This window comes from Danio rerio, chromosome 1 (genome assembly GCF_052040795.2).
Source record: "Danio rerio strain M-AB ecotype USA chromosome 1, GRCz13ab, whole genome shotgun sequence".
NCBI classification, from domain to species: Eukaryota; Metazoa; Chordata; class Actinopteri; order Cypriniformes; family Danionidae; genus Danio; species Danio rerio.
The window spans coordinates 9363484-9389723 of NC_141021.1; the positions used below are offsets into that span (position 1 = coordinate 9363484).

The 26240-nt window shown below is 37.2% G+C and overlaps 2 protein-coding genes and 1 long non-coding RNA gene across 7 annotated transcripts; 1 reads left to right on the plus strand and 2 right to left on the minus strand.

The window, feature by feature from the left end:
* Positions 1–95: 95 nt before the first annotated feature.
* Positions 96–10230, plus strand: LOC141384601 (uncharacterized). Its single transcript, XR_015476190.1, has 3 exons — positions 96–387; positions 1731–1776; positions 9292–10230. It is a non-coding gene; the product is annotated as an uncharacterized LOC141384601 (long non-coding RNA).
* mief2 (mitochondrial elongation factor 2) lies at positions 2640–13322 on the minus strand. Of its 4 annotated transcripts, none has more exons than XR_015475937.1 (5): positions 13210–13322; positions 10273–10427; positions 9296–9452; positions 6163–7723; positions 2640–6035 (listed from the first exon to the last, which is right to left on the minus strand). XR_015475937.1 is itself a non-coding variant. In NM_001076648.2 (5 exons), exons 2-5 carry the CDS (start codon positions 10405–10407, stop codon positions 4120–4122), a joined length of 1404 nt encoding a protein of 467 aa, NP_001070116.2. In that variant the 5' UTR covers positions 10408–10427; positions 13210–13313. The 4 variants fall into 4 exon arrangements, 1 of the variants encoding a protein (NP_001070116.2); NM_001076648.2 differs by having other exon boundaries at positions 4120–4899; positions 7392–7723; positions 13210–13313; XR_015475938.1 differs by having other exon boundaries at positions 5561–5985; positions 6260–7723.
* A 3653-nt stretch (positions 13323–16975) lies between these two features.
* Positions 16976–26028, minus strand: alkbh5 (alkB homolog 5, RNA demethylase). 2 transcript variants are annotated; one of them, XR_015475868.1, is made up of 5 exons: positions 24847–26028; positions 22960–23040; positions 22742–22867; positions 17983–18352; positions 16976–17809 (listed from the first exon to the last, which is right to left on the minus strand). XR_015475868.1 is itself a non-coding variant. In NM_001077387.1 (4 exons), the coding sequence occupies exons 1-4, from the start codon at positions 25518–25520 to the stop codon at positions 18175–18177; spliced, it is 1059 nt and encodes a 352-aa protein (NP_001070855.1). In that variant the 5' UTR covers positions 25521–25883; the 3' UTR covers positions 18045–18174. The 2 variants fall into 2 exon arrangements, 1 of the variants encoding a protein (NP_001070855.1); NM_001077387.1 differs by lacking the exon at positions 16976–17809 and having other exon boundaries at positions 18045–18352; positions 24847–25883.
* Positions 26029–26240: the final 212 nt, after the last annotated feature.

Here is a 26240-nt window from a genome sequence, read left to right on the forward strand (position 1 = left end):
TAGGATTTATTTGCGTATAAAATTATACTTAAACGATCACTAATAAATATTAACTAATCACTCACATACTTCACACCCCTGGAGCCGGTATATCCACTGTAAACTCAGATCCAGAGAAGGATGCCTCAATACTGCGTCTACATCCAAACACTAAACTGATCTATCGCCTCATCAAATTAGATTACCAACTACTTAAAGACCACAACAAGCGTGAAATGATCCAGTTTCCGCCGCTTTATAAATGTCATGCCTGACACACCGCACACACCAAATGACGTAAACGCGGAGTCACGAAAATATAGTCCGCTTAGACTCATATACGAAAGTTTTAACACAAAGATCAACTTTCCGGTGCTCGCCGACGGACGCGGGAGAACTCAGTTTCACGTAAGTAACCGTTTACTCTTTTCAGGAAGTTTCCATAAGTCGTTATTGAGGAGTAAACAAACATTTAAGCGCTTTACGGAGAGCAGTAACAGTAGCAGCCTTTGCCATAGTTAGCCATGTGACACCTCTGCTGGCCGGGGGAGTGCTCTGATCCAGCGCAATCTCTGCTCGTTTCCGCACAAACCAGATCCTGAGGAGAACTCAGGAGGAAAAACAAATCATGTGTACACCTGTGGTTTTATATGATATCAACACGACATTTCACGAACCATGTTTAACCGTTTTATTGAGATTTTCCTTTATTAAGACACTAAAATGTAGTATAATTTTTAGACTGACCGTCCATTTGCTGCTTCTTACAAATGCCATGAATAAAAAAAGTTTTTCTGTCTTGTTTTTATTTTTTATTTATATTTAATACTTTAACAATCCCATTTTTTAGGGTCTTGCTTTGAAACATATGCGTGACCTTGGAAACAGACTTATTATAACAGAAGCTCTTTATTATGTGCCATAATCCAATTTTCCTGGAAATTATTGTTACTACAGTCAAGGTTTATGGTGCTTTTTGTAGAAATGTAAACAACCCTTTTATAGATGAAGTGACACTGCTGATTACACAGCGGTTATGAGGTTATATATACATATTATTTGACCTTTTGTAAACTGACTTGTTTACTGTTTCACATGATGACAACTGAAAGAGGAACTTTTCTAACCCACTGAATGTTATCTGGCTGTGTAATCCATATTACTGGGAACGAGAAGTAACACCACAAACAAGTGTGAATAATCTTTTTATTTAGACAAGCATCCTTGTGCCAAAGGAAGACAAAATACTAGACTTCATGCAACCCTGTCGGTGGTGTAACTGTTTTTGTGAGATTTCACCCTAATAATATCTCTACTGTTTTTCTGTTATAAGCTAAACTTGTTTGGCAACTTCCATAAGATTTATATGGTTCAAAGGTGATTAAATTAAAGGACATATACATAGAAATACAAGCAAAGTTTTTGTTTTAAATAACTGATGGCAAAATAAAATGAAGTAGTGTTCCAGAATGAATGTGATATAGCAAATTTAAGCATAAATAAACATTCTGTCCTACGCTAATGCATTTACAAAAAAAGATCAATCGTGCTACATTTAAAATCATAAGCTGATGAATGTGTGAAAGCAGTGGTTTGATCGACAGTGACAAAGTATAAAGTTGTTCAAATTGACTAGCCTTTTGTTATGTCCAGGTTGAAAACAGTGGCTGTTTTTGCTTCATTGACTTTCATTATAACCATGTTTAATGGTGCATAAAAACACAGTCTTTGTTTTTGTTTACTCCATGTAGTTCTGAAAGCTGAGATGCATATTTAGATTTTCTCAGACACATCAAGGTAAGTGCATAAAGGTCACTTTTACACAGACACACACTTTAATTTGCTGTTATACTCCATATAAAATCAAGAAACAGCTTCTTTTTTTTGGGGGGGGGGGGGGGGGGGTTAATGGTGCCAACTGATATTCAACAGTAAAAATTTAACAACAGTTTCCAACGGAGTTAACCACCAACAATCAAAAATACATGATTATATGGTGTCGTGGTTTTGTAATCAAATCAGTAAATTAGAGGAAAAAAATGAAAATCAATCAAAAACAGTGCATCAAAGGCCAATGCTGTTCATTGTTGTTTCGCATGTCCAAGACTTTGATAAAAGGAATAAAATTTTTTTTTATTTTATATAAAAAATGCATGTTTTTGTGTGGGCTTTTCACCAAATCAGTGACATCATTTGTGAATCTGTCAATGAAAGAGTTAAAATCCTGAAATTTTCTAAGCAATTTAGTAGTTTTGATCAGGACTGAGGTTGATTAACAGATTTAAGTAAAAAAAAAAAAAAAAAGAAAGAAAAACTGAAAACAATATTAATCTGATGCATTTTCACAGCAGTTAATTTCAGTGGATGTTTTCATCCCAAATATAATGTAAGGGTAGTAAATTTGACAAGAGTGAATTGTTGTTTTAGAAAAAAAAATTCAAAGCATTTTCTCAAAATCAGTCAAAATAACTAATCAGCAAAAATCATTCAGCTAGCTGAAGCAGAAAAAGTTTTGGCCAAAATAGGACTCAAAATCACCCCAGAGTGGATGAAAACATCCCCAACAGCTCAGAGGAGTTAAATTGAGACTGAGTATTCTAGAGCTGCACTGAGATCTGTTAATGTGCAAAAATAGATTACAAAATAATTCCCTCAAAAGCTTTGCATTATTGCTTTATTGTCTTAATATTGAGTATTTGCTTCTTCAAAGTCAGCATCGCTAACATCATCTAGGTAGAATTTCTGCTATTACTCCAAAAATTATTATTAAATATAACAACATACAGTCAGCGCAGAGCCCAGAACAAACTAGAATACATCTAAAAAGATGAGCTCATCCCAAAATGAACATTTGCTGTTCATTTACTCTCTATCAGGCGACTCTTCAGTTGAACATTACAGGTTTAACTGAAAACGTGATACTTGGTGATTCATAAAATGCAACAGCTGCCTGGACTATAAAAATAAAAAGCAACAGAGAAACATACAGGAGAAACTAAACGAATAGCGGTAACTCCTGAAACACTGACGTCTAATGAAGTGTGAATGACCCGTGCAGGAAACTGAACATCAGAGCAGAGGCCGAGGAGGTCAAATGTCAATAATTAGGTTTTGTTTTGTGCAGAGAGTTGTCATTTTGCTTCATTAGACCAGTCTGATTGTTAGGTATTGATTTTAGTTTTCCAATTGCTTTTTTTGACGGTCAACTTGCATGTTATGAATCACAAAGGACAAAATTCCTCTTTAATGGATGTCCTGAAGGCGAGTAAATGAATGAAAATGACACATTTGAGTTAACTATCACTTTAAATCACAGACAAACGGTCTAAACACCCAGAACACACCGTTAGAAACTCAGAGTAAGGACATTTCAGGACATCCGTCACTCACTTCTTGTATATCTTCATCTAAAAAAAAAAAAAAAAAGTGTCTTACGAGGTAAACGCTGCATAGCTAAAAGGACAGTTCAGCCAAAAATCTAAATTCAGACTCATCCTTTCCCAGCAAACAAATTAATGTTTAATAGACGTCTAATAAACATCTAAAGCATTCTTCAAAATATCTTCGTTTTTGTCCAACCGAACAAAGTAGGCCAGACAGGTTTGAAGGAGTAACCCAGCAAGCATTATTTGTTCAGATGTCAGTCCAATCTGTTTATTTGAGGACTAGTCTAGTTTTGGGCTATTCTTAAGCGTCTAGCCCAAAGTTAGCCTCGTTTTAGCCAAGACGATTAAGTTTAGACGTCTATTAGACATCTGAAAGACATCTTTCAGATGGGTTACTTCTTCCAAACCTGCCTGACCTACTTTGTTTGGTTAAACGAAAAGGAAGATATTTTGAAGTATGGTGGAAATCTGCAACCATTGACTTCCAGAGTATTTATTTGTCCTACTGTGGAGGTCAGTGATTTCCAGCTTTCTTTAAAATATCATCTTTCTTGTTGAAGAGAAGAAAGAAACTCAAGTGTTCGGAACGACTTGAGGGTGAGTGAATTGTAATTTTTGATTGAGCGTTCCCTTTAACCTCAAAATCCCCTTTAACGGACTGGGTAATTGGGAGATATGAAAATAAGCCTTCTAGACATGATATATGCCTCTGTTTAAGGTGCAATTATGCAAAGTTTCCATAAATAGGAGTGTGTTAAATCAGTAGAATCTCAGGTTCAGTTACAGCACAGTACAGCATGAAGCCCATTTCATCAATGTCGTCCTCTGTAAAACCCTGAAACAGATTGACGTTAGCTTTGAAGTAGCTAGGCAAGACGCCAGTCTCCAGGTATCCGATTAGCTCAGTTATCGCCTGCAGAAACCTGTTGGAGAACGCAGATTCTGACCAGTCTGTTTCCTTTTCACTCATGTGCAGGACGACATTGCTAATATGGCTTCCGTTTAGCTTGCGCAGCGCAGGACAGTTGCGACACACCGCCTTTAGTGTTTTCAGGCACTTTCTTCTGGCTCCTGAGTCTGCTTGGTCAAGCGCTGCTAGCCTAGCTGTTTCACTGCTGTATAGGCTCTGGTACCACACGTAATCGAACGAGCCGGTGATCTCTCTCTGCGCCATTAGCGTCATTTGGCCAAGGCGCACTGTTGGCAACACTGTGATATAGAAGCGTTCTCCGCTGTCGTGACTGCTTTGGGTTAAGCCTTGAATCTCCAGTTTGAGCTCTGGAGACCCAAGCACCGGTCGCACCTCGCACTCCAGGGTGCCGGTCAGCGAAGGCCAGTTCATCGATTCCATCACCGCTTTGCTGAGTTGCTCACAGACAAGCCGCGATGACAAATATGCACCCAATAGATGGCGATCCCAGTAGCTGCGTCCCCTCGGAAAGTACTCAAGGTTTTCCCGCCGCACCATGCAGTACTGAGGGTGACCCAAAAATGTATCCTCGCCCGCAATAGGAGTCCACAGACTCGACTCCAACTGTATCAAACAAAATTGGAAGAAATTAAAAACTTATATATATGAAATCCAGATTTGGTACAAACCCAAATAAAAAACAAACAAAAATAAAACAAATCTGAAAGATTAGTTGTGATAATGAAATGTACTGAAATGTATTTAATACTTTATATAAAAGGCTTTTTTGGTGACGCAGCTTAAAGACGCCTCTCATATGCAGAATGAAGTCACATGAATTGCTCAGGTGTGCTTTTTTCACAGACTTCAACAGAGTGTAAAAATCTTGATGGCTCTGTGGGTCTCGTCTATCAAATCTGAGCTTTATTTTGTATTTTCTATTGGATTCAGGTCAGGTAATTGGCTGGGCCATTCTACAGCTTGATTTTCTTTCTCTGAAAGCATTTGAGAGTTTTCTTGGCTGTGTTTTGGATCATTGTCTTGCTGAAATGTCCATCCTCGTTTCATCCTGCTAATGTAGATGTTGGACTGAAGCAGGTAATATTAATTTACACTGATGAAGAGCAGAGGGTTGCTGAAGAACTACTGAGAGATTTCAGCTGCTGTCTGGGCTTTCACTGCCTTTCTACACCTGCCTTTCTTCATGTTTTCAATACTTTTCCCTGTGTCATTTCATTTTATTACACATAACTTCATTTGTAAACTAATTAGTTTTGTTTTCTTTGCACATATGGATTTCTTATTTTATTACCAACATTCAGTAAAAAGTCAACAGCACCTTTGGAAATACCTATTTTCTCCACTGTATACGTATACACTACATTTTTTCATTACAAAAATTACACACATAAATTTAATACAATAATAACTTTTATATAACTATCATATAATCACAGTAACTATAATTTTTGCACTCAACCTTTTAATTTGATCATTCATTTTTTTAAACTAATTTTGATCAACAAATTAAAAATAGCATTTTAACTGAATCAGTTCACTTAGAACTAGGGTTGTCATCATACTGGAATCCGATACCAATCGGTACTGAAGTTTTAAAAACGTCCATTTCCTGCAAACATTTAAGTGCTGTGTAGCACGTTCTTAAACAGTGCTGATTTGCCATTGTGTGCACATGCTCAATAGAAATGACTGTGATTGGTCATGAGGGTCAACTGCAAGTAACCACAGACACAGCGACACTGGAGTTTCAAAGTCATGTCGATCAGCTGGTTTGTCTATAAGCTGACATACGAGTGATCCGCTGATGAATCGAGGCTTTAAAGCACTCCAATGTCACTGTATCTGTGGTTAAACTCAGGAAACAGCAGTAAGTTTGGTGAACTGATGACCTTCATGGCCAATCACTGTCATTTCTGTTGAGCATGTGAGCACAATGGCAAATCAGCAGCGTTTCAGAACATACTTAACATCGCTCAGATGTTTGCGGGAAATGGATGTTTTTAAAATCTCAGTACCGATTAATATTGAATGCAATGTTGCCAACTTTGCCGCTATTTTTAGCGACTTTTCAGACACCCCTAGCAACAAATTTTCAAAAAAGCGACTAGGGACAAACCTAGTGACTTTTTTGTGTGTTACTGGAGATTTTTATGGACTCTCAAGTGTCCATACTGTACCGTCCCTACTCTTCTCAACGAGCTGCGGGTAATCCCGTTGGGCCCTCCGTCACCTCAGAGCACTGACAGGCGGCCCGGTCAGTCCTCGTACATCAGTCACTCCCACCTGCAGCCTGAAAGCAGATCACTCCTCTGCGTACCGACGGCAAATGATTTAGCACCGGCGGCGGTGTGAGGTATTTCCATTGTACAGTCAAACCGATCTGCTTCTCCTTTATTCTACCAATTTAATTTGACCGTTTATTCTTTTCTTGTTCACAATCACAGGTATTTTAGTGACGGTTTCGGAACTTGTCCGAGTACATTACGTCTGAGAGATTACTGCAAATTAACTACATATCTATATTTATATACTGTATGTATTTAAACTGCAATAAATGTAGTTAAAATGGACATGCATATATAAAGCATAGTGCAAATGGAAATACCCCTTTATTACCTATAGGCTGTTAAACAAACAGAAACGGTAGAACGTGACGACATCAGTAATACGCAAATTGACGTATGACGTAATCTAGCGACTTTTAGCACCTCTTCGGGCAGAGTTTAGCACCCTTTCATAATAGTTAGCAACAGTGATACAATTTCAATATTGCGACAACCCTACTGAGAAAATTATAAAAGATTAAAAACATAAATGAAATCTGCATTATCCAGGAGATCTGAAGAATTTTAAAAGTGAATACAAAATGGAAAATAAAGTACCTAAAAACGTTCATGAACAACTGAACTGATGCTGTTGCAGTAAGAGGTTTATGATAAAAAACAGAAACAAACAGATATTAAATTGTTCATTATTATATGTATCGATGCTCTGGAGTCTGGACATCATAAATCTCTATGGTTTTTGAGACATATGGCTTTACAGTTACTGTACAGTCTAATAATAATAATGTGTACAGAAGTGAATGTTGCTACCTGTAGAGGCACGATCAGACACGCATGGTCAGCGGTCACCACCTGCAGGTCATCGAGCAGCGACCCGGCCAGAGTCATGTCTCCCAGGGGCATGTCGGGGTGTTTGGAGTGCAGGAAGGCCTGGATCTCTGTGGCGATGTCTAGCGCTCGCTGCTGCGCGACACACACCTCCTCTGCGGACAGACACACTCTAGTCCTGTAGTACTGCTGCAGACGATCTGCAAACGTCAACACACACAGATCCATCCGCTTCCGCCTTTGAGGAGGAGGAGGATCTGCATCACACCGCTGTGGCTCTGAGGAGGGCATCGGGATGGGCTGGGACAACTCCGCTAAACACACACATAAAAAAAAGCTTTTACCTCCTGTTACAATCCCAAAGGTGGTCAGTCAAGGGAGAGGAGATTAACATTAATCTTGGATGAAATGCACAAAAGCAAACACATAGTATGAGAGACAAAATACCATAAATAAGAAATGCAATGAAGCATGTGCACGTCTATAAGCGTGCGTTTTGTTTTTAGTAAAGTGAGATATTCAATGGCAGCATCAATGCATAATTGAGTCAAACTTATCCTAAATAGGCGAATGAAGTAAATTATATTCATTTTAATAACAGCGATGCAATTTTTCATTAACATTTACCGGTGTTAATTAAGGTAACTGACCAACATGCTTTAAATAGCCAATTTATATTTAGTCAGAGCAGATGCTTTTGCCAGAAACGGATTACAATTGAGAAGACATTCAGCGATTTAACAAGAGGAGGCAATACAGACAAGAAGTGCTAATTATACAAAGGAACTGTGCTATTAGGTGCTAGAGTAAGTGTTTTTTGGTTTTGTTTATTATAAAGAAAGGGAAGAGTGTTTCTACAGGTGGTTTGTCAACCCTACTCACCTGTGTGAGGCACACTTTACAAATACAGTGTTTTTTTTATAATGATGTTATTTGTAGCTGACTTGCTCAAGTTCATGTGATTTACCCCAGAGGAACTACAGTATATAATACATACAAAACTACAAACACACTAGTAGGAAATATTACATTTTATCGGGTTCAGTGCATCTTGAACTTGTAATTTTGTTGGCTCTGGCCACTTTGAGCAGCATGTTCTTATGCAGTGTGTAATTTATTTGCAGTGGTGGTGCACTTTTAATCCATTGTTTTTTTTTTTATTATTAATTTTTTATGATTGTTGTTTTTCACTAGAACATAATGACCAGTTCAAATGGATGTTTAAAAAATATACATAAAATATATATTCATGACCATTTTCCTAATATGGAATTGCAATTTCAGGCATTGTAAGAAACGGCATACAGTTATAGGTTTCAAAACTATTATGTGACGTTTAATGGAGAAAAGATTTTTGAAACACATTTTCAAACAAAAAAATGTTAATATCGAATTTATTTTGTATTTGCCATGATGACAGTAGTTATTTAGCAAGATACTAATATTCAGCTAAACATGCAATTTAAATGCTTAACTACGTTAATTAAGTCGTTGGACAACAGCTTTTTTTTCCGAAGCTAATTGAAAAAAATGATTTCTTAAGGGGGCTATTACACTGACCATAAAATAATAATAATAATAATGATAATAAAGAAAACAAAATATATATAAATAAATATTCCAGTCAAACAAAAAAATGTACTTTCTTAAAAGAAAAAATACTATAGGAAATACTTTTAAAATTCCTTGCTCTGCTAAACATCAGTTTTGTAAATATTAAAAAAAAAAAAAAAAAGGAATTCACATTTTACTAATAATCGTGCCTTGAACACTATGATCAACCAGGATTTGATGCATTTTCATGAAATATTTTGAGCTGTGCAGAATAAGACAGTAAATAGGGTAAATGCTGACCAGTCTTCATAATGTATTTCCCAAACAGGTACCTTTCTTGGTGGCAGCAGCGATCTGTTTCATGACTACTCCTTCAATCCCCTTGTGGAGCAGTTTAGGAGAGGCGCTGACCAGGCTCAACTCCTCCCAGCTGTCCGTCATCTTCTTGTCAGGTTCCTCATCAGGAGGTCTGCCGGCCCGCTCTATCAGCTGTGACATCACAGAAAGAGAGAGATAAAATAGAAAAGACGTTTGTAAGATATCAATCATTTTGAACTTCATCGTGACCACTCACTTTTATATTATACAATTGTAGTAGAAGTCAAAATAATGTTGTTTTATTTTTACTAAGATGTAAACATTTCATTTCACTCTATTTACTTTACTACATCACTTTTGTGAGTTGAACAAAAAAGACAAATGAATAAGCTTTTGGCTATCAATGTCTTTTAATGATCCACTGTATTTTTTTTATCAAAACAATTCAAGTTCATGTGAACTGACATTGTTTGGTTTCTAACAATCCTCAAAACCTCTATTCTGTTGAACTGCAGGTCAATCATTCAAGAATAGTTTTTTTTGTCCATAAAATACAAGTTAATGTGAACTGAAAGTGTTAAATTTCAACATTCTTCAAAGTAACACATTTCCACAGAAGCAAGTCAGTCATTCAGGTTTGGAATGACGTGAGGTTGAGTAAAGTCAAACTGATTTTGTGAGGGCTGTTCCTTCTTTTAAATCAATAATATTATAATGATCCACCATTATTCTTTGCCTTATTAAATTAGTTAAACGCAGAGTCTTGTATGTTTGACTTTCTGACGTTTTGGCTGCTTCTGATAAAAGTTTGTAATGTGACTCACATTCTAGCAAATTCTCTTTATTTTCTCATGGAAACAATTACTAGAAAAACTTTCCACAATTAAGGATGTTGAAAATTTAATTTGGCACTGTTGGATTTTATAAACAATATTTTCCTTGCCACTTAGAGTTGTGTTGTTTGTTATAAGGTTGAAAAATAAATAATCACCCGTTTCACAGCTAATGTGGCAATGCCCAGCACCGCAGCTCCACCGACCCCCAGCACCAGCCGTGCATTGGACAACAGGAAGTCAATTACAGCAGCAATTCCATCTTCTCCTCGCCTTTTACCAGAGTAATACATCACTTCCTCTGTAAGAGTGTCTGAGGGAACAATAGAGAATATTATGCTCATTTGGTTCAACTTGCGCTTCCTCAAATCCCCAAGTCTGAATGCATGTGAGAGGAGAATACAATCTGAAACCAGTAGTGCAGAAAACATCTCATCACCACAGATATCGATAAGAGATGACTGACGGTAGTCATCTACATAAAAAATCAAACAAAAAAAAAACTTCTCCATTCGTTTTTCATTAGATTCCTTCATTTTGTGAATTCTGAAGAGCACAGACTGCATTTCTCTAAAATTAAATATTTTTTAACTGGTCATCTACCAAAAAACACAATCTTTTAAACGTGGGAAACTTTAGGGACATTATTGTAGCATAAATAACCATTTACTACCCCACCAAGAAAAAGACATCTTGGGTTGCATTTGTTAACTCCTAATGTCGCTAGTTAACACACTCTGCATTTTTTTTCGACACATCCCATCATTTCTAACATATCAGCCTCTACCAAATGATTGATACGTCGGTTTATGGTAAAAGTACAGAAATTAATACATATACTGTGAATAATCTGAAAACATGAAGAGCAAGACCAATTTATTTAAAAACATAATCAAAATAAAACATTTTTGAATACTAAATTATCTTCATTTTTTGAAGTACGCCATAAAATATTCAGATTCTCATTTAAAATGCTTTCTTATTGTTGTGTTATTGTGTTATTATATATAGTGCAACAGGATTATGTTTGTTTGATTTTTTGTAAACCAATGATGCTGTGTGTGTAAACCATTATTTAAAATTATTTAGAAATGCCCAAACTAGGGTCCGCAGGCCAAAGTTGGCCCACTATAACCTTTGATTTTGCCCACAATCTCATCTGAAATGAGTAGAAATTAAATGAGTTAGACTGATGGGCAGTGTCAGGGCTGGGCATGGGCAGGTATAAGATTCTGACAGTATGATAAGCTTGGATAAATATCACGGTATCACAATTTTGTGATTACTGCTTCAAAATATATTCTTTTTAAATGTCTTGGTAAAAAACAATACCTTTTCTCTCTTGTACACAATATATTTTAATTTGGGAAACATTTCAAATATTGACGGTTTTAAACCCTTGACTTTTCCTAACCTCGGTATACCTTTAACATGGTTATCGGGCCCATGCTTAGTCGAGGCAAATGATTTTAAAAGAGATTGTCATTTCTAATTTAAAATAAACCTTTTTTTTATTTGTTTGTTTTATTTCTGAGCTGCAAAAAAGCCAACTGAAATGGTTTTATTTAAATGTACGTAACTTAAAACTAAGTAAATAAATACTTAGTAAAAATGTAAATACTGTCACTCGACAAATAGAGGACGATGCAGAAGACATCTGTGAGCAAATCAAATTAAAATCAGCCGCAGTTTGACTAGTGTAACTCCATTCTGCCATAAATGACATTGTTTTTAGAATAATATGTTCATTATAAAATGTAAAAAATGTATAATGTATTAGTTGATACATAGCAATGTTTTAGATATTATTAAATAAATTAGGAAGTACCCATGGCAACTATACTAACCCACTAGCCTCAATCTAGTTTGGTTTTTAGCCCCTCATAAGAGAAAGTTTGGGCACCCCTGATTAAAACAGTCACTCTTTAAATTACTTCAGCAGTCATTATTTAAAACAGTCAAACTATGGTCAACCATTTGGTAGAGCAGGCAGTTAAAGGGATAAAAGTCATCAAAGTACGAGTTAAAAATAATATTTCTCAAATTGATAATTTAACCAAATTGTTTTCCTCATTGACGCAAACTCAAGAGGTTATAAACTTTTCTAAATTTCTTTCTCACTGAACACAAAACAAGACATCCTGAAGAATGCTGGAACAAAGGGTGAAGTGTAACATTCTTCAGAATATCTACCTTTGTGTTCAACAGAAGAAACTCAAACAGGTATGAACAAGTGGAGAATGAGCAATGATGACAGAATTATCATTTTTTTGGTTGAACTATCACTTTAAGGCAAACGACACCATTATTGCACCATGTTACCTTCACAATCCCAAATCTCAGTGTTGATGTGAGCTACGTGACCGGCCAGGCATTTATGGTTCACCTGCTTCTCTCTCTCCCTCTCTGGGTCAGAAATAGCCCAATAGGGTCTTCATGAACCCAGCACCAGGAGGGGGCTGTACCAAAACTAAATATAGACCCATGTGTCTTACTAACTTTCCACTTATTCAGACCAAAATTTGATAACCCTGTGGTCTTCAGTTGACACCAGGCTTAAGTTTGGTTAATTAAATGCGTCTTTAAGCCTAACGTTGATTATTTTCATTACAATAGGCTCACACGCTTATCCACATTCCAGTGGCATTTTCCAAAAATTATCAGTATATTCTCGGCCAGAACAAGAATAAAGCCAACTCGTTGTGTATTCATAACAAACACGAGGCCTGCACACAGATGGACTTTAAAACTCCGATAACATTAATTGTATTGTCAGACAAGAAGACAGCTGAAGTACACAAAACAGAGTGACTCCATCAGTGGATTAAATCTGACATGAGTTCACACGTGAAGTTTTACACGTACATAACGTTTGTCCTTGCGAAATGTTACATTACCTCATAATATACCTACACATTTGACATCAAACAGGTATATTCAGCAGCTCGATTAAACTAAACTGAATCAAACAATAGTGTTTGCCCGTGCTAGCGTCTGCTAACTTCGGCAGTTTTCGAACGAACAGAAACCTAGCTAGCATGTTAATATGTTAAACGGCTAACATGGCATAAATAGGAGTTAAAAAGCTCACTTACCTTTAAAAGGTAGATTTATTTCGGAGCCATTAGAATATAGTTTTAAATTCAATACTTTTGCCCAGTACGCACTCGCCCTCTCGCCTAAAACAAACACCTCATACGTCACCACTGACGTACCTATGGACCAATGAGATGACAGTATGACGCGGCGTCAGGATTTCTTCATAAATTCAAGTATTTTAAATAACTTTGTAAATATCCGCTCTCTATTTCAGCATGAGATAATCTCCTGTCATAATGCTATTATTGGAACAGACATATAGGTCATATTAAAATATTACAAATGTTAACAAATGGAAAAGACTTTACCTCAGGAATTCCTAATGTACAGTTAAATCAGTGAAGTGTCTTATAAAATAATAGGTGCTATGATATAATAATGTTTTTTTTTTTTCAAAAGTTTATTTCTGAAGATTTTGATGTAAATTGCTACTTCTGTGATCACCAAACTGAATATTTTTCTCACCTTTTTTTATTTTTTATAATTGTGAGTATACCTAAATTTGTTTGGAAAAATTTAGGTATATTTAGTGGTATAATTCCTGATAATATGTTAAAATATGTAAATGCTATTTTAGGATATAACCATGATAATGAACATACAGATGTTTTTTTATTTATTTAATCTTATTATATTTTTGGCCAAATATTTTATACACAAGTGTACATTTTGTAAGCGTAATTCTTTCTTTCAGATTTTTCTTGATCTAAATCTTTACATGTCTTTGATTTCTAAATGTACTAACAAGAAAGCTGTTAAAACTGTGCATCTGATTAAAAGGTAAATTTCTGTTTTGCCCTCTAGCATATAATGTGATTTAATGTAATGTAAATGTTTCATTTTGTTATAGTAAAAATAATATTAATGACAATAATTTTGTCAAAAAATATTTTCCAAACTTTTGTATATTCCCAAAACTTGTATTCTTTGGTTACTCTCTGAACTTAGATCTTTCACATTGAAAATGTATTATTAATTTATCGCTTTTTTTCTGGCAAAATTTTACAAACAACACCCTTTTTATTTTCAGAAAGGATTTTGATTTATATGTGAACTTCTTAAAAGACTCTAATAATTATATTGCATGTAAAACTCTTTCTTGGTGTAAATCATTTAAATTTGCTGTTAATTTGCTGGAAAAATGTAACTAAATAAATAATAATTTTGTCTGTTTTTAGAGCTATCCCCACAGGTTTATTGCATCAGGTCAAAAGTCATATACAATACAAACCAAAAAAAAAAAAAAGAAGGAATCAGCATTATTGCTGGACGGTGTTGCATTCATGATAAAACATGTAGTAATAAACATATTAATCTGATTCTTCAGCAAAGAAATCATATTGTTGTGCGAATGGCAGATTGCATTTGGCTGCATTGATTGATAATATAGAGTGGAGAAAGCTTGCTTGTTGCCTCAGAAATACTTTCTTCCTAATAAAACTAAAGAAATCCACTTTAAAATATTGCATAAAGTATATCCGGGTGACTCATTTATTTCCAGATATGTTGATATTCCTAGTAATTGGACATTTTGTGGTCAGGATGATAAATACATTTATTTTTGTATGTGTGAAATGGTTCAGAAGTTTTGGTATGACTATTTACACACCCTTCCTATCTTTGCACAATCTTTAAGTTTTAAATAAATTTTTGTTTTAACTCAGAATCTGCACATAAATCTAAGGAATTTATCATCAAGTTGTTTTTTTTTAAATTTTGGTTGGAATTTGTTTAAACAAAAACATAAATGCATGGCTTCATCCCTACTTTTCAACATTTTCTAGTTGACTCACTGCTCAAATCTTTCCATATATGTAACAACAAAAATGTGTCAGAACTGTTGTTTATTTACTCTGATTTGATTAAGACAGCTTTCCTGTAACGCTCTTAATGTATTTACTTTTATACACTTTTATACTCTTGTCATTTATTTACCCCTTTCTTTGTTTTGTTAGTTTTTTCTCTCTCTGCAATAAATGTAACTTGTCTTTTCCTTTTCTTATATTGCTCTCCCGATTGTGGTTGTATATGTATATTCATGAATAAAAATAATAATTTAATTTTAGCATATGTTTATGCATTACAAAAAGTATTAAGCAAAAGCTTTATTGACTGTTTTTATCTTTTTTTTCCAAAGCCTGAAATAAAATTATTTTATTTTGGCAATTATTTTCTAACCCTTCTTATTATTTTACCCAGTCATACTTATCATGCTTCTAACAAATGTACTTCTAATAACAAAATGTTTCTATTTTTACTTTAGCAATATTTAGTACGTCACGGTGGCTCAGTGGGGACTGTCCCACAGCAAGAAGGTTGCTAGTTTGAGCCCTGGCTGGGTTAGTTGGCATTTCTGTGTGGAGTTTGCATGTTCTCCCTGTGTTTGCGTGGGTTTCCTCCAGGTGCTCCAGTTTCCCCCATAGTCCTAAACTGAAATGAAAGGTTAAATTGTCCGTAGTGTATGTGTGTGATTGAGTGTGTATGGGTGTTTTCCAGCATTGGTTTGCACCCGGAAGGGCATCCGCTGTGCAAGACATATGCTGGATAAGTTGGCGGTTCATTCCGCTGTGACGACCCCTGTTTAAAAAAGGGACTAAGCTGAAAAGAAAATGAATATTTAGTAATCATATTCCCAAGCATAAAACACTGTAAAACCCAAACAGTTAAGGTAACTCAAACTATTTGATGAAACCGATTCCAACAAACCAGTTAAGTTCAAAAACGAATCCTAATGAGTACTGTAAACTTAATCCATTTGAGTAAACAAAGCAATTTAGGCACAATAAACCCAATAAATGAAGAGAACTCAAACCAAAGAGTACTGTAGAACACAATAAGATAAGGCAACTCAAACCATTTGAATAAAAAACTAATCAATACGAGTAGTGAACTTAAGTTGAAGTAATTAAGTATTTAAATAACTCATTACCTTCAACACCGAGTTCAAGTCTCTTCAAATGAGTAGAATTAACTTTCAGTCAATTTTGAGTTAACTACACTCATTTCAATTGATAAAGTTGACTGTTGGGTTTTACAGTGCAACTACGCTAATCTAATGAATATTAATTAGTTATACACAGATTTATATTACTAGGTGTGTTAATGAAATGATATAAAGTTGGTTATCTTGCTCACAGTTAAAAATAAAGGGAAAACACAAAACTTTGAAAAGAGTATTTGCATTTTTATATGGAAAACTCTAAATCAAAGATGACTTTGTAAATCAGCACTTGATTGTACTCTCTTTGTAATATTACAGATATTGAACAAATTAATCAATTATTGGCAATGAAGCTCTCACACCACCTAGTGGACAATCACACTTGCTACTTGCAACCAGCTAGAACACGGGTCAAACTCAGCTCCTGGAGGGCCACAGCTCTGCAGTTTAGCTTTAAGCCAAATCAACATACATGATCAAACTAATTTTAAAAAAAGAGTCCTTGAGGCTTGTTTTAAACCTCCAAGTAAGAGTACTGAAGTAGGGCTGGAACTAAACTGTGCAGGCTGCAGCCCTCCAGGACATTCGACTCCCCTGAGCAAGAGGAAATAACCTGTGGGAAATTTATCCAATATTATCAGTTAAATTCTGGGTGTATTAAAGTAAAAGCTGCATTCTGCTATACAAGAGTGGCACATAGATCCAGCCTCGCATGTTTAATTAAGAACCCACAAACTAAAATAAAGTAAAATCAGTAGTACTGCACGGGTGTGGAAATGATGTTAATGAACTGATACACCAATAAAAACACAAAGTAAACATTTCAGGGAAGATCGTTTGCTATTTAAAATGTGAACTACAAAACAACACAACAGGTATGAATAATCTCCGCATTATTAGAAAAATAATGAACAGATATTTCCAAAAACAACGCCTTTTTAATCTTTACGCGGTCTAATCTACTCCATATTTCAACCTTTAAACAAAAACAGCCAATCTCTTAAATACAAAGTATATATATATATATATATATATGGAGTCTCAAACACAGTTCTCTATTCAAGTCCTCCAGCAAAACACACACTGCAGCATGTTTCAATATTCCTTCACTTCCATTCAGTCTCAGAAACAGAAACAGTATTAACAGAAATGATGAACTCTTGCCTTTAAGACAGTCTTACACAGCTCTTCAACAACCATAACGTTGGCATGAATTAATTCTTTCCTTCACAAATAGAAATGAAAGAAACATTGAAAATAAAGGACAATGAAAGTTTCATCCTATTTCAGGACTCTAACAGGAAACTAATATTGCTCGTCAGGCATATTAAAGCTGATAAATCTGAACTCTTCGTTCACTGGAAGCCACTAAAAGCAAAATCAGGATCTTTTGTTATCATTACATTCATTTAACTCAGCCAATCAGATTTAACAAACCTCCTAATGTTTATTTCCTCCCCTTTTTGATCATGTTTACAAAAAATAAACAATTAATAGTGGTTTTCTATGCTGTTTTAGAAATTTAAACAGGAAAAAAACCTTATACTAATAAGTAAATCACATTTACTTAGAGCAGTTCTCAAAATAATCTCCTGTTGAAAATAATCAAATGCACCTTGTTATTGGATACTGTTATGTAAATGTGTATCAGGGGTGTCCAAACCCGGTCCTGGAGGGTCGGTGTCCTGCGAAGTTTACTTCCAACCTCAATGAGGCACACCTGAACCAGCTATTCAAGCTCTCACTTGGCTTTCTAGAAACATTCTTGCAGGTGTGTTGTGTAAAATCTGCAGTACACCGAGTTTGGACACCCCTGATCTATATGGATGACACTGACACATGAAGCGGACCGGGACGTATACGGATCAGTTATTGATTTCCACTAGTCAGTTTCGATGTCCTTTTATTTCCTTTGAACACAGAACAAAATAAAGTGGGTCTCGAAGTTTCATTTTTGATATGTCTGAATAGATAAGTAAAGCAGCGAGTGTCTGTGTCCTCGAGTTCACCCAGCCTGAGTTCAGTGGCGTCTCATTTTGACTCGCCGTGTGGGTGCGTGATCGTGTGTGTAGCGCGCGGCGGGCTCTCTGTCGTCTGCTCTCCTCCAGGAGTTTTCGGAGCTGCCGTCATCGTGGCGTCTCTGCCGGGACGAGAGCGAACGCCTCTGCAGCTCTTTGTCCATCTCTAAAACACGAGGCCTGTGGCAGAAACAGAACAAAGTGGACACTTTATGGATGTTGACTGGAAATACTTTGTTCAAAAAAGTTAGTGCAAATGTGAATCCACACAAACATTCAATACATCTGAGAGCAGTCCTTTTTTTAGTTTGTTTGATTTTGAAAGGGGTGGCTCAGTGGTTAGTACAGTCGCCTCACAGCAAGAAGGTCGCTGGTTCGAGTCCCGGCTGGTTCAGTTGGCATTTCTGTGTGGAGTTTGCATGTTCTCCCCAGGTTGGCGTGGGTTCCCTCCAGGTCCTCTGGTTTCTCCCACAGTCCAAGGAATAGGTGAATTGAATAAACAAAATTGGCAGTAGTGTACAAGTGTGTGTGTGAATGAGTGTTTCCCATTACTGGGTTGCAGGTGGAAGGGCATCCGTAGCGTAAAATATATGCTGGAATAGTTGGTGGTTCATTCCACTGTGGCGACCCCTGATAAATAAGTGGCTAAGCTGAAGGAAAACAAATGAATGAATGGTTTTGAAAGGATTCTTAATGTTTGATTTTGAACAGAATCCACTATAAAAGAAATTGAATAAACTGTGTTACTCAAAATGGCTATTCTTGAATGAATAAATGTAGTAGTGCTGCTGTACATCTGGATTATTGTCTGTGAATATTAAACTGCACGAGATCTGCAAGTTCTGTATGAAAGAATGATGCAGTTTGGTTTATCATGCATGATGTTGTCAGCCACTGCCATGCTATTTAAGGACAAAAACACATTATGTTAATTCCAGAGCTGACCTAAAGCTCATTTTACTGTTATTTTGCAATCGTTTTGAGGGTGAAAAAAATACAAAAAAAGTTCTTAAACAACCTTTTATTTATGTTTTAGGATACCCAAGATATAAATTTTGTTAGATTCTTTATATATTGATGTTACATTGAATGTTTCATGACCTCAATTAACTGGGTTTGCGGATTGATTACTAAAAATATAAAATTTATTAATTATTTTTCCTTCAGCTTGGTCCCTTCATTCATCAGAGGTCTCCACAGCAAACCAACATGGGGAGAACATGCAAACTCAACACATAAATGCCAACTGATCCAGCTGGGACTGAAATCAGAGACTTTCTTGCTGTGAGGTGAGGTGCTAACCACTGAGCCACTGTGTCGCCCCTGGGCCAAAAAAAACAAAACAGAAATAAACACATAATTCAGTACTTAAACACAATACTGTTTTGATTATTTATAACACACTCAAATATTCAGTAATACCACATTTATTGCAGTTTTAAATTTTTAAACTTGGCTGAATATATAATATGATATTATCATCAGATTTAATTTTTTATTTCTCCTGTCCAACATGATAATAATAGTTTGATTAAGGTGTTTGCACTTCAATATTGTGATAAATCGGCATGCTCCACGTCTTAATTTCATTTCTGTTTGGTTCAATTATGACCTTAATAGGATTAGGCATTAAGACGATAACCATTGTCAAGGTATACCGTGGTTTTAAAAAGTCAAGGTTTTAAAACAGTCAAAATTTTTTCTGCAATACCGTTTCTAAGGTATGTCTACAATTTTTTATTTACCTTTTTTTATTTTTTAGGACAACAGTATCTTCAGCAGAAAAGATATTCAAAGATCCTGTTTTAAATTGTAAAAAAAGCCCGAAATGTTTACTATTCCAAAATATTTTAAATGTTTCTTAAAATAAAATAAATTTTATTATTAATTTACTTTTGTTTAAAAGAGAAAAATGTTTTAGTTTTTTACCCAGAAATTTAAAAACAATATATTTTACAGCAGTAATCATAATACCGCGAAACCGTGATATTTTTATCCAAGGTTATCACACCGTCAGAATCTTATACCGGGGTCATGCCTAAATAGGATTAATCAAAAATCGCTGTTTACATGGTAGACTCTTAATCAGAGTATTGTCTTTACCGTATTATTGGTGTTCATTTAAACGTACTCATTAGCTATGTTTCTATCCACCTATTTTTGTGCACATTTAGTATATGCGCAAAAAAAATGATTGATAGAAATGCCAAGATGTGCATAATTTTTTGAAAATGCGCATAAAAAACATGTGCATAACCGAGTAGGATAAACTTTTTTATTCAATAAGAAAAGATGCGCATAAACTGCGATGGAAACACTTTTACTGAACATTCCAGTATGCTCATTAGCAAAGGTCATGGGATTTTGTTATAAGAGCTCATGTGATAATAAAATGTGTGCAAATGGACAAAGTATTAGTGTTATTATATTTATTAATGACCTCCAGAGTCAAGAGCGTCTGTGCTCCACGTCTCACGCCTTCAAATGCCACCGCGTTTATTAAATGAAGAAAAGCTTCACGCAGCTTCTCGTATCGCACCAATTTCCATTTTCACTGTTGATATTTGGCGCCAGTTAATCAGGAAGTGACGATTTTGTCCGCTTTGACTTGTTGGATGGAAAAGCTGCTTTATTCAAACGTCTTTTATGCGATATTCCAGTTTTGTGCATAAAGTTAATTCACATTTTTGGATGGAAACATAGCCATTGTCAGCTGAAAACAACTTCTTTATTTAAGAAAAACAAGAGTCATCTGCACCCTGAATGACCTGAGGGTGATTAAGCTAACATCAACTAATTAATTCAGTGTGAATTATCTACATGCTGGAATATGAAGGACCCTGTGTGTGGGCCTGTCATGACATCTATTTTTTATTGTAAGATAACAATGCATCAATGCATATACTGCGATAAATGATATGATTGTCGTTTTAAGGCCATTTTAAGCCACTCATGTTTTAATGCCACAATGACAATATAATATCATCACAATGCAAGAACACTATTCCAAAGAATAATATTTATAATGCATCATTCTTAAGAATATTTAATCAAATTATAGTTGTTTTAATAAGTAAGCATTGATAACTAAATGTAAAAACACATATTCTAAATAAATAAATACAAAAAAAAAGTGCACGGTAAAAAGTAACAGAGGCTGCGATATCTGCTCGCAGATCTATTTTGAGCTGTCAGAAACCAACATGAGTTTATACCAGGGCTATTCAATTGGCGGCCCGCGGGCCGAACCCGGCCCCCGAGGCAGTTTGTTTCCGGCCCTCCAAATAGTGTGACCAAGACATCAAAAATAAATTTAGTTCAGTCAAAAAACGGCCGCTACAGTTATGAAGTGACGTGCAACTGTTTAATACAGCGTGAGCTGCAGAGGCACAGAGAGTGAGTCACCATAAGCGAGTAGTGCGGACAGCTGAAAGCACTTGGATATGTTTCGTAGGAAATACCTTTTGTTCAATGCACTGTAATCATTAATAGAGATGCAACGATTAGCTTATTTCACTATTAACCGCACTTTAATACGTCAGGGTTAATGAAACGTAAAGTCTTCTCTAAGCCGCATTTCTGTTGCACGGAAAAGTTATGACAAGTTGTCACCTGTGCGCTAGTTTAAAGATCCAAGAATATACACCGATTGCTACAACGCACGCACACCGGATTAACTATAGCTGCGGCCGTTCCCATATCATGTCTATTCCGCTTGCGATTTTATTTCTAATTTAAAAATATGTGACAATATGCGCGCACAAGCGGAGCAACGCGCTTGCGTCTCACAGTGAGAGTTGTGCATGCCTTTTAGTTCAATGTAAACAAAACATATGTAAGACGAGTTATTATTCAAATGATTATGTATGCATGAACGCAGATGATAACAACAGTTAATCTAAATAGCTACTTACCTAAAATAAAGCTTGAATTGACATTAGACGTGATAACCGTGAAAGCATGATTATTCTCCAGACTATAAAATCGTACAACCAAAATCTATAAGCGTTGCATCCCTAATTGTTATGCAGTTCAAAACATAACATATGAATGTGTCTGAATGTAAAAGAAGCCTACTTCAGCAATGCACTGCTTTTGTTTTATGAAATACATTATTAAATGTTTGTTAAAAATAAATAAATAAAAAAAAGTCAATTGGACAATGCAGTTGTTTTAAAATACAATATATTAACATTTTAATGTAGAAAAAGCCAACGTGGGTGTCTTTATGAGCACAAATACAGCATGTTGGCTCTGATATGTAGTTTTGTCATCTCTCATATAGCAAGTCAATCTCTCCGGCTCCTCGTTTGGGATGCTTTTCATGAACCGGCCCCCATGACAAACTAATCGAATAGCCTTGGTATATACTATAGTAGAATACTATAGTGTTTTTCAACCATACTGATACTGACACCTCCAGTAAAGATAGAGATGTTGTGCAATCAGCTAAAATGTTGCTAGAATTGTTTATGTATGTATGAGCGATACATATTGCATCACCAAAAATAACTGAGGTCATGTCCATGTGCTGTGCGATAAGTATATTGATTATTGTGACAGGCCTACCTGTGTGCAGCATCGGGGTCAGCCTTGCGATGCGAGCGCTTGGCTTTGAGGATGTGCCGTCTTTTAGGAGAGACGATGGATGGACTCAGAGAGTTGGAGTCTAGGCGAGGAGCATCCGCCCTTGTTCTGCAATAAAACACATGAACACACCGAATATAAGACAAGCGTACACCCACACACACTTCCAGAGCTTTGAAGAAAAACCCAGAACGGCTCACTTTCTCAGAATGATGACGGCTCGCCTCTCCTTGATGTCCTGTGGGCGGATGCAGTGTGTGATGTCATCAGCTGCGTAGCCACTGAAATGGATCAAAGTGGAAAGCATCAGAGAAAGAACTTCATTTTATAACAAGTACAATTTTGGGGGACATACTTCTAAAAAAAAAAGGCTAACAACTAATTACACAATGCAAACAAATGACTAAACACATCACTTGTTTTCATGCATGTTATGTTTAAATGTTAACTTTCAATTTTAGGGGGTCGTTAAAAGAATATTTAGGTCAAAGGGCCAAAGCTGAATAAACAGATTGGAGTCCATGTCTGCATAATAATAATAATAAGGTAATACTAAGATAGTAAAACACGTTAAGCGACAAATTTGTGGCAGTACAACAAAGGAGAGGGAGTAAAATCTCTCCATGGCAGGGGCAGCTACCACTAAACCTGCCACAGCTAAGTGTGCCTGCCACAAATACCTGCCAATGTATGCACAGACAGTGTACTCTGAGAAAGTAGTTTCTAAAATATGTTGTACATTACAGGACGAAGCCTAAATTTATGGATAGTTTCAGGGCAATTGCTAGTCAATATAATTATTTTTGTAAGTATGTTATAAGTTCATAACTTGACGCTAAAATACAAGTGCTAAAGTTACCTATATGAGTCATTATACTGTGGTATTTTATATTTATATTTTTTATATTTTTAAATCTGTCCGTGGCAGGGGCAGCTGCCACTAAACTTGCCACAGCTAAGTGCGCCTGCCACTCTACCCATCACCGCTAGAGGCAGCTGCCTCTAAACCTGCCACTGCTGAGCGCGCCTGCCACGGCACCCTCCAGTTATATGCGCCTGCCACAGCATCCACTATGGTTATGCACGGCTGATACGGCACCAGCCATGGTTATACAGGTCTGCCACAGCACCCGCCACGGTTATGCGCGGCTGATACGGCACCCGCCACGGTTATCCGGGTCTGCCACAGCACTTGCCACGGTTATGCGAGACTGAAACGGAATCCGCCACAGTAATATGTGGCTGATACGGAACCCGCCACGGTTATACGGGTTTGGTACGGAACCCGCCATGGTAATATGGGCCTGCTAAGGCACCTGCCTCTTATATACGTGGCTTTTACAAAACTCATCACGGTTATATGTGCCTACTACAAAACCCGTTACGATTAGTGGTCGCGCACTGTTATGCGTTTCTGGATTTATAGATTACCTCCATGAACAAAAGACATCTGTGCAGCCAGGAAAATCTAGAATTATGAGGGAATTTTAATATCCTGATTTCAGGCCATGAAAAATCATGTACCGTAGCAGGCTTTCAAAACAGTGGCAGGTATTTGTGGCAGGTGCATAAAATCGTGGCGGGTGCTGTGGCAGGCGCGCTCAGCAGTGGCAGGTTTAGAGGCAGCTGCCCCTAGCGGTGACGGGTAGAGTGGCAGGCGCACTTAGCTGTGGCAAATTTAGTGGCAGCTGCCCCTGCCACGGAGAGATTTTATTCCCTTTCATAAATATAAAATACCACAGTATAATGACTCGTATAGGTAACTTTAGCACTTGTATTTTAGCATCAAGTTATGAACTTACAACATACTTACAAAAATAATTACATTGACTGGCAAATAGTTATGAAACTATCCATAAATTTAGGCTTCGTCCTGTCATGTACAACATATTTTAGAAACTACTTTCTCAGAGTACACTGTCTGTGCATTTAGGTCAAATAAAATGCATCCCACATGTAAATATACTTAGAGAACAGTTTCAAAAGCACCATGGTGCTCTTACAAAATAGGCACATTAACTCTGTAAGGAACGTTAGTGTTTGAAGGAAAGCAAAGAAAGTAACTCAGTGTCTGGACCAGAACCGACCTGAGGACTGTGACGCTGCCGCGGCGCACGGGCAGGTGCAGCACGGGCTCGGACACGCGGATCGGCTTGAAGAGAAACTTGCAGCCGAAGCAGAGCGCGCTGTCGCTGAAGAAGGACACGGACACTATTGGCCGCTCAAAGATGTGGATGGGATCCACGTGGGACACGATGCAGCCTCCGGGCTGGTAGTCATTGATCACAGCGCTATTTACAAAACCCTCCGGGATAACACCGTGCGTCACGAGGCGATCGATGACCAGCTCGTGCACCCAGTCCGGGATATCGTCCACCTCTCCTTTGGAGTACAGCCGCTCCTGCCCGGGTCCGCGCTTCTCCAGCTGCGCGCCGTACGTGTACCCCTCCCCGAAAAAGTACTTGTTTCGCAGGGGCGCCCGGTCCACCGTGTGCTCCCGGTACAGCCCCTTGTCTGCCTTGGCGACCACCTCGTCTATCTTGGCCTCGATGCGCGCGCACTCCTCCAGCGTGAAGATACTCGCCTGTTTAATGCCGCTCTTGACTCTGCGCGCCTCCGCGTCCCGCCGCTCCTCGTACTCGCTCTCGTCATCATCCGACTCGCGGTATTTGCGCTTCTCGCCGTTGCTGTACTCGAAAACTTTGTCCCTGTGCGGTGTCATCGACTTGAGCTTCTCTCGCAGATCGGTAAATCCGGCCATTTTCAAGAGCAAAGTCCGAAATATTGCTGCAAAATGTTGTTGAACCTGAATTCGCCTCAGGTCCCCATGTTATAATATTAGTGTCGGTCACTGGAGTCGTGCGCGACGTGACCGAAGGCCCAGAGCGGTGCCGCCTGCTTCCTCTTCTCTCCTGGTACAAATTTAAGCCAACTAAAGTTTCCACTGCCCCATTCCAGGAGCAACCCGACTGAATCAGCAACGCAACGCGGTGAGTGTGCTGTCAATCACAGGCGGCGTCTCCCTGCGCTTCTGCCCCAAAACATTTAGCACGTAGCACAGCTACGCCACCACTAGCTTCGAGAGGATACAGGCTTACAAGTGCTTGTTGCTTGAATCGCTCGCCTTTAGCTCACCGCAATCGCTGATTATCCTTTTTTAAATGTGTCCAAAAAAAAGAGTACTTATTCCACTGCAGCAAAATTGCACGGTTCCGTGGAGAGAACGTAAACTCGTGTAACCAAAACTGTTTGGTGAAGTGCGCATGCGCGTCCTTTCTGCGCGTAGGCATGAGCATATGGGCATGAGGGTCTGGTCCTGTGACAGCCAATGAGCGCCGCGATCAGCTGTCAGCAAACCCTGCGGCTATAAAAGGCTTTTTCAGTTGTCTGAAAACTTTTTATTCTCATGATAAAATTGTGTTATTGTTATTAAATCATTTTAAACATACTCTGTTGAGATCAAAAGCGTTTAAGAGCTCAG